General features: G+C 27.8%; 1 protein-coding gene across 2 annotated transcripts in view; it reads right to left on the bottom strand.

Moving 5' to 3' along the window:
* The window catches only part of Nf1 (neurofibromin 1), a 141,005-nt gene that overhangs the window by 61,253 nt on the left and 66,627 nt on the right, over positions 1-13,125 (bottom strand). For both annotated transcript variants that reach the window (XM_067271960.1, XM_067271961.1), the window contains exons 25-28: positions 11,290-11,501; positions 5,338-5,421; positions 5,076-5,248; positions 4,906-4,998 (exon numbers count right to left, since the gene is read on the bottom strand). In XM_067271960.1, coding sequence (XP_067128061.1) covers positions 4,906-4,998; positions 5,076-5,248; positions 5,338-5,421; positions 11,290-11,501 — 562 coding nt within the window. The remainder of the gene's footprint in view (positions 1-4,905; positions 4,999-5,075; positions 5,249-5,337; positions 5,422-11,289; positions 11,502-13,125) is intronic.

Genomic DNA, 13,125 nt, shown 5'->3' with positions numbered 1-13,125 from the left:
TTGTCCATTATGAAATGACATGGCAAAAATTGCAAGTCATGCACCTGCAACTTGGAATGTAAACAAAAGACTCCATTCCCACGCTAATGACATAAAAGCACGGGCAACCAGAAGCTCAACACGAGTTGTCTCAGGAAGTTATATCTGAATTAGTGTCCATCTTGGTCTCCCAGAATAACAGTATAAGACATCCAGGACTTATGCTACTTCCATAGAAAGATCGATTGTCACATACAATTCTCCAAGTTCATTGAGAGGTATTTGCTAGCTCAAATTGGAAACTCTCTCTCCACAAGACATAGAAATTAGGCACGCGATATAGCGTAGAGACTAGGCGTCAGTCTTGGTGAATATTATATTTTGTAATCACTATTTAACTGCATGTAACCTTTGAACTTGTATCACCCACCTGTATATTAGCTTTAAACATTTAATAAATTCTTTGTTTATTGTTAAACCTGTCTATACATTTTTGGAAAGACACCTGTCAACTTACCAACGTGCTCCCCATTCGTTTTTTTGCCCTCCTAGCCATCCGAAATGACAACGTGAGCAGTCTTTGCAGACTGTTGCCAAGTTAGTGGTTTCTAGGGACAACTGTTAGAACCCGTGGTTTCTCACATAAGTAAGATTTGAAGTACTTTGAAAATATCAGAAGCCCATCTAGGCTCCTACCTAAGGTGAAAGTTTAGGGGGTCAAATTGGAAACACAGGATACAGGTCTAAAATCTCAAAATCCTATTTAATACCGAATTCTTTGATCTTCTCTTATTAAATGAATATCCAGCCAGCAAAAATCTGTTTTGAAGAAATATTAATAAAATTACTAAAAAGTAAGTTTTTTGTTAAGCTAGATTATCTAACTGACAAAACTAGTTAATGTACACAATACTGTATATTTAAAAATTTGCTAATGAGACTTTTTAAATTCAAATAATTCAAATTATGTAAAAAAATATCTTTAGTAAATCTGAATTGAAATTTTCAGTCAGAAAAAATACTTTGTTTTTGTTTATGATTATTGCTAATTTCTCTTAGTGGATATTTATATCCATGTTTAATATCTTGTTATTTACTAACAAGATATTAAATATGGATATTATATTTACAAAGAGAAATCAGTAACAGTGAAAGATTTTGGTGATTTATTGGAACCTAAAAGACACTTCTTTTTTATTGTAAAAAAATTGTATGTTGACCTTGTTTGGTGTTTAATTAACAAAGATTACTCAGTTCCTGGTTCTTTAATTGGTTCAAAAAGTAGTATTGATATATTGATACTTTCAGAGTATCAGTACATGAAGAATTGGTGCTTTTTCTGCTTGTATTAATACCCTACAGCAGTGATGCACAACCCTTCAGTATGCAAGGACCACTTTCACTTGAACCAAAAAGCAGACAGGCCACAAGGTAGTTTTATTCTCTTACTAAGGAGGGTAAAACAATTTGCAGTTTATTTGAGGGAAGATGGTCCTTAAAACTAACTATAACATTAATTGAGGAGCTTGATGGAAAAACAGTGCATTCTGCTAAACTACAAAGAAATGAGTTATTAACAAATTTGAATTTGTGCATCATTGATCTAAATTCAAAGAAACTTTCATGGTTCAGTTGTATGTCTATCCCAAAGATTATACATTTACATTAATAAAATGCTGCATATTGAGGTGAATTAAAAAAAAACATCTTTTTTTTTTCTTGAAAACTTCCTAATGTGGAATATATTGTTTTTTCACCAAGCTTCTCAATTATTTCTTATTTCTATTAATATTAATACAATTTGGCAATATCATATATGTGGCAAATATTGTGCCCTATAATAATACATAACATTAAAAATAAATATCATCATCCAATCCAACTAAAAATGTCACACTGGAAAAATTTTTTGAAGTTACGGACACTTCTAATAAAGTATACTTATTGGAAGAACTATTTTCATTATATAAAATAAATGTAAATAAGTTACTGATAGTAACTTGTTTATATTTCTTACCGTATACTGATAAATATTATTATTTATATAACTATTGTAAACTGGTAAGCCTTATTATAGTTTATTTTAGTAACCCTATTGAGAAAATTAACATTTTTCTTTGGTCTATCTTTTGATATTAGGTTTGATAATGTACACAGTAATCTGCAAGTTTCCCTCCAAAAGCTCACCAGTTAGATAGGAATGACTTCTTGTTTTAATCAAATAAATATTAATAAATGACTAACTTTAAAACACATTGACTTTACAACAAAATGATTGATAAAAAATTGTGATTGCCAATGTGCTTTGAATTTATGCCCTCTATTGAATTTCAAATTTTGGCTTCTCTGACCTAAAAAATTTGTGAGATTTCATTTATAATCATAAGATCTGGCAATATTGCTTTTGTGGGATTGTCTGGCTGTTACATCTAGGAATTTGCATATGTTGAATAAACAAGACTAGTTACTTGGGCAAGAAGAGAAAGTTATGTTGCATTGCATGATGACAGTGAACCATATTTTTCAATTGAAATGCCAGCTGTCCATTTGAAGTTAATAATTGGATTTTAACAACCATTAATCAGTTAAATGACCAAATGTCATAAATTGTTCACTAATGACAGCTTTTATTTTTTTATACTTCTCCTGGGCTGCATATATGGAGTCATGGACTGCACATTGACACAATAGCCCTAAGGCAGTAATTTTCAACCTGTGTGCTGCGGCACACTGGCATGCTGCATGAGGACTATAGGTGTGTCATGAAACTTTTTGTAAGGTTATAAAATAAATTATTTTCAAAACAAGCCCAAAAAACAAGTATACAAGTCAAAATTAAAACCTCTTTAAATTGATTATATGAGTTTTTCGTTGTTATAATAAATAAACATATACAGGGTGGGCCAACGAAAACGAAACAGCAGAGTGTTCGTGTTCGTCCAAGCAAATCGCTCAGACAGGTTGATTTTATTCTCGAGGGGACATCTTTCGCAATAAAGTTTTTGCGATTCTGAATACAACAGACAACAAAAATTTTAAAAACTCATTTATTTTGTATTAACTAAACAAACATTTATTTTGAAAAAAAAATGTTTGTTTAGTTAATATTCAGATTCGCAAAAACTTTATTGCATAAGATGTCCCCTCGAGAATAAAATCGACCTGTCCGAGCGATTTGCTTGGACGAACACGAACACTCTGCCATTTCGTTTTCGTTGGCCCACCCTGTATATAATGTAGTAAAAAAATATATATTCATAAGCAAAATTATGTGCGCATAACACTGGGTTATTTCATTTAAAATGAAATTTTCTTCAAATCAAAAATGTATCTATAATTGTCCATATTTAGTTCAAATTATTTTAATTTAGAAATAGCAGGACTTTGAATAGGTTTCTAAAGGCAATTTTAAATGTATCCATTTAAATGCAAATTAAGACTTAACATTAATTGCTTTTCTTATGTAAATGAAAATTATTAATTGAAATAACTATTATTGTCAGCTGCTGCTATTTTAAGGAACAACAATACTGTTTTATTTAATTCACAAATAATATATACAAAAAGAATTAAGTGAAGTAACAAGTAATATGACAATAGAATGTTTACAAACACAACTTTAAATCACATGATTATTTCTCACAACTTTAAATCACATAATGCGTATCATTATAATTCAAGTTTGCCACAGAAATTTAATTATAGATTCAAGTATGCAGTAAGATGATAAAGGTTGAAAAACACTGCCATAAGGTATCACTACTTTATTAATATCACACATCACTAGTGGAAATGTGATGGAATGATTACAACTCAACAGTGACATGACAAGCAAAAGCTGCAGTAGTCAGACTTTTTATCAACTCTTACTAACAACTTCCATATGGCATTGGAATCAGCTACCATCGACAGAATACTCACTGTAAATCATTTGTTCTTGGTTATCAGTCATGCTGTGGCCCACAAACAAGTGATTGTGCTGGCCAATGCCCATAGTTTTTTAACATGCTGCCAAAGTTGCCATTCAAAGAACAGCAACAATGGGCACTTGATCAGTAGAAGAGTATATTATGGAATGATTAATCAAAATACATGGTTTAGCATTCTGATGGTCATATCTGCATCTGGCAGATGTCTGGTAAACAACATCTAAAAGACTATATTGTGCCAACTGTGTAATGTCTTGCTCTGGAGCCATTTTTCTTGGTTTAGACTAAATCCATTGGTTTCTCTGAATGGATCTGTAATATCTGATGCTTACCAATCCATTTTGGACAATTCTGCATTACCCACATTGTGGCAACAGTTGGGAATAATGGCTTATCTCTTTCAACATAACACAACTTGTGTGTTATGTTGAAAAAGCAAAGTACATAGCTCTGTGGTTTCAAGAGAATGATATGAGACCTGGTCAACTGAAAACCTGACCTCAACCCCATAGAATACTTATGAGATGAACTTGAGCAAAGACTATGTACCAGACCAACCTTGCCAACAAGATGTGCCAGGAGGATGCTATAGGAGTAATGGCAAAAAATTCTATCAAAAGTATATCAAAACTTAGTGGGAAATCTAACCTGAAGGGTCAGTGCTGTAATACCAGTAAAAGGACGATCTCTAAAGTAAATAGCAGCAAAAGGAGAATTATATATTCTTTATCAGCAACAGCTATGTAACAGCAGGAAGAAACTATAAGCATCTTGACACTTTTGACAATGTAGTGTACTGCTGATGTACAAAAATTAATGATAAATCAAATGTTTGAAAGTAAAGAAAATAAGTTTTAATTCCACAAGAAAAACTTAAAACATGAATTAAAATAAATAATTGTTTTAGTACAAAAACCAATTTATTTTCATTATATCATTGCAAAGTTAATTCAATATAAAATTCATATTAAAACATAATTTCAAAATAAAAACTAACTTATCTGCTGAAGAAACAATTGCATTAAAAACTTTTTGAGTGAGAGAGAGTAGATTTCGGCGATTTTCTTCAACATCTTCACCTGTTTCTAACCTATATTCATTATATATTTTAATACATAAGTTATTAAAAATCAAATATTTATTTTTATTTGTTAAAATGATAAATACCTTGCTGAATCTACTTCATAACTTATATTTGGCTGTTCTAACAAAGGTCTGATAAGTGGTTCTAATAAACTATGTAAATAACTAGCTCCATATATTTTAAAACAGAAGGCCATTATTTTGCTACCAAGACTGTTACCACGAAACAATGTTTGCATACAGTCAGAAACTTCAACCTGAAAATAATAATTTTATTTTTTTTAAAATAAAACTTTGTTTAACTATCTTAAAATAACATATAAACTAAAACAGTAAATAACTATACCTCTTTATAAAACATGTTCCATAATAATGGTGATAAAAGATGTTTAGCATCAAATAAGGTTACAAAAACTCTGGCTAGTTCATCCTATATAAAAATAAAATACACACATATTAATATAGGTAGATATATTTTAACTAAAATTAATGACTTTTATTTACAGACTGTGATGTGTGCATGTATTAAATATATATACTTATGTGCATTAATAAAATAAAATTCTTATTTTCTTTACTAATACATTTGACAATATCAAACTGAAATATTAAAAACAATTTCAAAACAAAATAAAGATGTACTTTAAATGTACTTTAAAATTTTTTGAATCCTAAGAGCATATAAATAAAAATATGTAAAACTAAATACAAATTAAGTCTTTGTTTTCTCATTTATAGAATATTTAATTATCCAATATTGCCAAATTAAAACTTTTCACATTACAATGAAAGGAAATTTGAGTTAACAATCCATAATTTCTTTGTTTATCAAATGTTAATATTTTTTTTAATCTTTAAAGCCATACACATACATATTTAAAAATATCTATTAGTATAATGTATACTGTGTGATGAAATTTTAATAAATAGATCTTTCTGTAAAATCATACTAATGCATTTACCAACAGTATCACAATATTTAAAAAAAGAGAGAAAATAAGGTATGCCTTAATTCTGCTTATTAATATAAAAAATATTTGAAAAACTATCTAAAATTAATTTTGATTATTCAAGTCTTTTTATATTACAGTAAAATCTGCTTATTTTAATCACTCTGGGACTTGCCTATATTGATGATGCTAACTAACTGATAATACTTAGTAGTGTAAGTAAATAAAACTACAATTATACAAATTTTGGTCTTATCAAATTTAGCTTTAAAAATATACATTAAAACAATTGATAAATGTGCTACTTATTGTATAAATTATAATGATTGTATTGGTTAATAATTTATCTAGTATAGTTTGCCTGCTGCTTTTGTAGTAGTGCCTTTACTAACAGTTACCATATAATTGAAGAAATACCAATAATTTAAACTAATGTATTTTAAGTTAATAATGATTAAACTAATCCATGTTTAATATTTAAAGTAATGGTTAAGACTGTCAATTAGGCATTATCAGTTATATGTTTAGGTTGTTAGGACAAGGAATTTTTTTCTCCTAAGACAACAATAATTATAACCAATACTTCTTACAATAAGTGAAGTATTTAAACTTATATGCTTTGAGATAATTTTGATATTATTAAATGATATTTTTGATTACACTAATTTTTAATCTACCATATAAGTGTATTATATATCCATGATTTTTTATTGCTTACATTTAGTACATACAAAAATTATCAAAACTCAGACTATCTTTGTGTATTTCAAATAATTCACTTTTTATAAAGAACATTAAAATAAAGAATGCATTACATTATTTTGAATACAGAAATTATGAATTTTTAATATAAATTTCTGGTGATTATTTCTTCATTCTCAATAAAATTTTCATATTTTTTGTCAAGTATAACTATAAAATTTTAATCAAGCAATAATTAAGAATAGTTCTTACTTATCAGTTAAAGATTTGTAGTTTTTCTTTTAGGTTTCATTAAAAATTAAATCAAATTAAATTTTTATTTCTTAAAAAATTTAGAGCATGTTTGAAGAGAGAATCTAAAATTTGAGTTAGCTAAGCATTCTAATAATTGATAATTGTTCTTCAATTACTAAAATATTAATGTTCTTAACTATTAAAATGACAAATGTAAGATGACAATTTATAAGATAAATAATCATTCAAAAATATTTTACTGATTATTTATGATAAGATTAATAAATATTTGAATAAAGTTACCTAAGTTATAAATAAAGAAAAACTCAAATTACATTTAGTACTTATAAAAAGACATAAAATAATTTTGAAAAAGTTTAATTCTTAAAACAAAACTAGGTAATTATTAAACAAAATAAAAACTTTATTCTTATGTAAATACTCATTTTTCTTTCAATACATTTTTATTATATTTTGAAAATATGTACAGATAATTCAATTAATTAATTACATGAAAAATTTTATAAAAATAATCCATAATTTTTAATAAATACATCAGGCAACATTTTAAGTGCATGATTTGTTTAACTTAACTTACATATTAACTAAAACAAAACATGTAGTTGTAAATATATCTATTACACCAAACTATCATATTTTAATGCTAGAACTACAAGTAATATATCATTTTACTATCGTGTTTGTATGATGCATAGGCTGAGCAATCTATAGTACATAGGACAATGTACATAAAGCATTGTTTTGATTTTGCTCTATAGCCGGACTTCCCTAACTGTGCGTCACAATGCTATCCTAGGGGAGTCATGAAACGATAAGCACAGGTCGCCTGCATGCGACGTAACGAGCGAGTGTGTGGCGCATGAGTCTCATCACCCCGCTCATTTTCCCGCTCTTTCGTTTGTTCATCATTCAGTCTTTTGTTTTCATCAATTACTAGCGTTAATGAATCAATGTTTTGATTTCAAGTGTGTTGTATTTAATTTATGCATTGTAAAATGGATAACTTTATTCAAATAAATAGAAAACATGTTGAAGACTCATGAAAGAGTACAAAGGAAACTGTAGAAAAACAAAAAAAGTACAGAAAATATGACGACTAATATTTAGATTTTGTATTTACTTACACTAACAAAGGAAATATGGAACTACCCCAATGTGTTGTTTGTCATAAGGTGCTGTCAGCTGAAAGTATGCTTCCTATTAAATTGAAACATCATTTAGAAACAACTCACAGTAATTTACAAGAAAAACTGCAAGATTTTTTTGCAAGAAAATTGTGAAAACTGAAAAATCAGTCAACATCTTTGTTTTCCAGAGCATCTATTCCCTCCAAAGCATTGGTCACCTCTTACAAGGTTGCTCACCATATTGCCAAATGCAAGAAGCCATACATGATTGCTGAAGATCTTATTTTACATGCAGCCATTGATATGGTATCAGTGATGATTGGAGAATTGGCAGCTAAAGAAATAAAAAATATTCCTCTTTCTAACAATACGATTATTCGTCACATTCATGACATAGCTGAAGACATTAATGAGCAAATTGTGGGAAACTTTCTGGTTTATTTGCCATTTAACTGGATGAAGCAACAGAAAGTAATAATGATGCTCAATTAATATGTAACATGCGGTACATGAAAGAAACAAATGTATGTGAGGATTTGTTATTTTGCAAAGAAATGACTGATACTGGGAAGGCTAGTGATTTGTTTGCGATCATAGATTCATATATAAAAGAAAATAACATTCAATGGGAGAACCGTGTCTGTGTGTGTACGGGTGAAGTTTGCACAATGTCAGGCAGTATGGAGGACCTCAAGATCTCATTAAAACAAAGGCTCCAAATGAAAAATGGACACATGGTATCATACATAGGGAGGCCCTGGCTACAAAAAGTATTTCACCTAAATTAAATCTTGTGATAGATATAATTATTAAAGTAGTAAACTTTATAAAAACAATACCTGTAAAGGCAAGATTTTTCCAAAAGCTTTGTGAAGATTTGGGTGCCGAGCATATGTCTTTACTTTATTACTGTAACTCTCATTGGTTGTCAAGAGGTAATGTACTCTCCTGTGTATACAAATTAAAAAATGAATTGTACACGTATTTATTGATAGAATTGCATTGTGACGCAGAAAAGTTTAAAGATACTGACTTCTTAATAAAACTGGCATATCTTTGCGACATATTTGAGAAATTAAATGTCCTTAACAAATTGCTGCAGGGAAATGAAATGCATATACTACAACTGGCTGATAAAATTGCAGTGTTTAAAAAGAAGTTGCTGTTATGGAAAAGAAAAATAGAAGAGGAGCAAAGAAATACTGACTGTTTTCCTGTTTTAAATGGCTTTCTGCAAGAAAAATCTATTTAAAATCTGGAGCCAAGTTTGCAATGATATTTCTCCAATACTTATCAACAATAAGCACCCATTTTGATACATATTTTCCAAAGAATCTAGATCAATACGATTGGATTAGAGACCCAATCGACCTCACCCCATCTACACTTTCAATAGTCAAGGACGAACAGCTGTTAGAACTATCTTGTGATATGAGCCCAAAACTACAATTCAATAAAGACAAACTATTTCAATTTTGAGAGCAATGTATTCCAAGAATATCCTACTATCAGTACTACATCTTTGAAGGTTCTTTTACTGTTTGCTACATTGTACTTGTGTGAAACTGGCTTTTCCGCAGTTGCAGTAATCAAGTCGAAATACAGGTCACAAATAAATTTAAAAAAAAAAAAAAAGAGAGTAGCGATTTCAAAACTTCAACCCCAATTTGAAGAGTTATGCTCAGAAAAGCAAGCTCATCCTTCTTATTAATTGCACTGTTGTGTTTTCTAATAAATAATAATTATTAAGATTCTACATTCTTTGAAGTTTTCTTCAAATAATAAAGTAATTTTAATGTCTGTTAGAGATACAAGCAGATATCTTCTTTTAAAAGGGTGTCACAAAAAAATTACAGCCACTAAAGGAAGTTGCAGTATAAAAAGATTGGGAACCCCTGCTCTATAGCTTTTATTAATTTCATTTTTATTCATATAGACCAAAAAAAAAAAAACAATAAGTTACAATTTGTTACTTATAATATAGGTGTTCAATGCATATATTTTTTTCTATAACACACCTTCTGGATACAATTTTCTAGGTATGATTTAAATGCAAGTTGTAAAAATTACTTTTAAAAAATCAATCAAAAATTCATTTTTGTTATTTTTAGTTTACAATAAAGTTCCAAAAAGTTTGTATTATTATATTTTAAACAATATAAATAGATCCATTCAATTGTGTATATATTGTGTTGACCTGAATATAAGTCAACTCCCAATTTTAGAATCCTTAGTTTTTGGAAGAAAATTAGGACCTTATAGATTGACTTTTTATTACTAATTTTATTTTCATACAAAAAAATCGGCAATTGAATTTAAAAAATTTGGAAAGTCCTTGGAACAATATTTCATCACTTTCATCATCTTCAGAACTTTCATTGTCATCATTTCTGTTTTCTATTTCATTGCCAGTGTGGTCTTCATTGCCAGCTTTAACAGTATATCATTCTCTGTTCTGATCAAGTTGTTGGTAATATGACATTTCTTAAAGTCTTTTGTAATTGTGTCTTTTCCAATGATCTTTCATAATTCTACTGTTGTTCTAACTTTTACAATAATAAGTGAAATTTTTATTACTTTTTATATATTATATAAGCCATTGAGTTTGATAATTAGCAGTATTCAAATAAATTTTTTTCTTCAAAATTACTTTACTTGAAAATAAAATTTTTTAAAATTTATATTTACAAAATTACAAAAATTAATTTTTGATTTATTTATTTACATTCATATCATGAATATATCTATTATGTAAATTAATCATCATCTTACAAAAATTGAGTTAAATTCAATTACAATTAAACATATTAAAGCCTATAAATCATTGATATATTTCAAATGAGATCTACTTTTTCAATTCTTTATTTATAAGAACAAGATATTTTAAACTGTTTTACGTGCAATTATTATATGTATTAATATTATAATTCAATATTCCAGAATTGGATTACATATCAAAATTGCAAAATTATGTATTTTGCAACTTTGAATATTTACTTTAATCAATTTAACATCTATTAATATTTTATAGATTCTTTGTATTACAGTTTTTGGTTTAATCTGATTTCAAGATATTATGTTTTGAAAAACTAGTAAAAAAATCAAAATGCATTAAAATATAAAAAATTTATCAATCTGCTTTTATAAAATTAATTCAATTATATCAATAAAATAACCAATATAGGTTATTTCATTGAAATTTATATAATATATTTTATTTAAATACATAATTGCTTTCATTTCATATTAAACAAAATTAATTACCATTTGAGGAGTAATAACAACACTTGCTAATGCCATAGCAATAGGAAGTTCTCCTTTATCTCCAATCATTGTAACTAATTGCACTAACTGTTCATAACGATCAGCTAATACTGTTTCTGCTAACATATCAAATTCTGTTCCTTGTTGTAAAATTTTTGTTAGTACTTCCATAAAAGCAGCTCTAGTTTGTAAATCTTTATGATAACCCAGACCTGCAAAGTATTTGAAAAATGCATAAGTAATAAAAACTTTAAGACAAATGAATTTTCTTGAATATTTCTAAATATTTATGATAAAATTTAAATACAATATATAAATTTAATATCAATACAATGAGATATATGGAATATCAAGAAGTTTTCAGAAAATTAATGGCTGAAAAGCTAAATATATATGTACTAAACCTCTCACAACTAAAATAATGTCATATACAAAGAGAAAAAAAGAAGAGTAATTTCTTAGATATACTATCATTGAAAAAAATTTATAATTTTGGGCTAATTTTAAAAAAAAGCAACAACAGATTGAAACAAGTATAATTTTTGCTATGAGAAAAGTTTAAAACTTATGTAATCTATTGGAAAAGTAAAAAAGATTATATGTCATTCTCTTGTGTCATTATATTCTCTTCTTGAATTATCTGAATTGCAGAAACATTGTAAATGTTGCTCAACAGTATTTTATATTCCATGTGCAAGAAATAATATAATGATGATACTCTGAAATAAGCAATAAGAAATTATCAATGTATGATAATGCTCATTTTTACAGTACCAATATGACACTATTTTCATTCACTCTACATACTATGCTATTTACCACACCTTGCTCTTCCCTCTCTCTTTTTTATTCCCATTTTCATCCCAGGTTATACTTATGAATGGCACCTGGTTTTTACCAATTTTCAATCAAACACTAATTCAAGCACCAATATGACAATATAATTGTTGGAACAGTTACATTATCAGCAGTTGTTTCTAATATCTTATCTACAGAAAGGAACTAACTTATTTTCAGAAACTTCCACTAAGTCGAATTAAAAAAAGAAAAATCATCACAACAATAAATTAATTAAAAACAGTAGTAGATAAATTGCTGCTTTCATCAAAAAACTCTCCAATAGATTTTTATCAATTGCAAAAACTGCCTTAACTTTTTATCTGATTCTGTTGTAATATTATGCATCTAATTAAAATTTTAACATTTCTTGTTTTAGTTGAAAGATTAATGGTGATTGTGAAAAACAGCATAATCATATATGTCTATTTCTAATTGATATTTACTACCATAGTTGATTTTCAGTACTAAATATAAACACTTTACAAATACAAATTCTTTCAAGAAAAAAAATGAGATTGTTCATTAATTGAAATTTCAATATGTTTTCTACTTGATAATTAAAATAGTGTGACTCTGACTTTTAATTTAAAATTATTTAAAGGTAAAGCAAATAATGTGAGCAATATAAGTGATGTAAAAAGCACTTCAGACACTACAGTGGAACCTCACTTAATGAGCAATAATTTGTTCCAGAGTCTTACTCATAATGTGAAACACTTGTTAAGTGAAACAATTTTTCCCATATAAATTAATGTAAAATACAATAATGCGTTCCACACAAAAAAAACTCAAATATTTTATGTGTAATGTTAATTCAAAGAAAATTATACAAAAAACACTGTTAAGGAGCGTGAATCATCATCTTTTCTTCTAGTGTGGAATGAACCAACCTGAAATGCAAAATTTGATTTACAGAAAAAAAAAACAAATCACAGATAATATGTCTGATAAAGATGCCAAACGATATGCCAAATTCTTGGGCTATGCAAAGGCTAT

This window comes from Centruroides vittatus, unplaced genomic scaffold, assembly GCF_030686945.1.
Source record: "Centruroides vittatus isolate TY-2023 unplaced genomic scaffold, ASM3068694v2 contig_417, whole genome shotgun sequence".
NCBI lineage: Eukaryota > Metazoa > Arthropoda > Arachnida > Scorpiones > Buthidae > Centruroides > Centruroides vittatus.
This window is presented reverse-complemented; position numbering and strand designations above follow the sequence as displayed.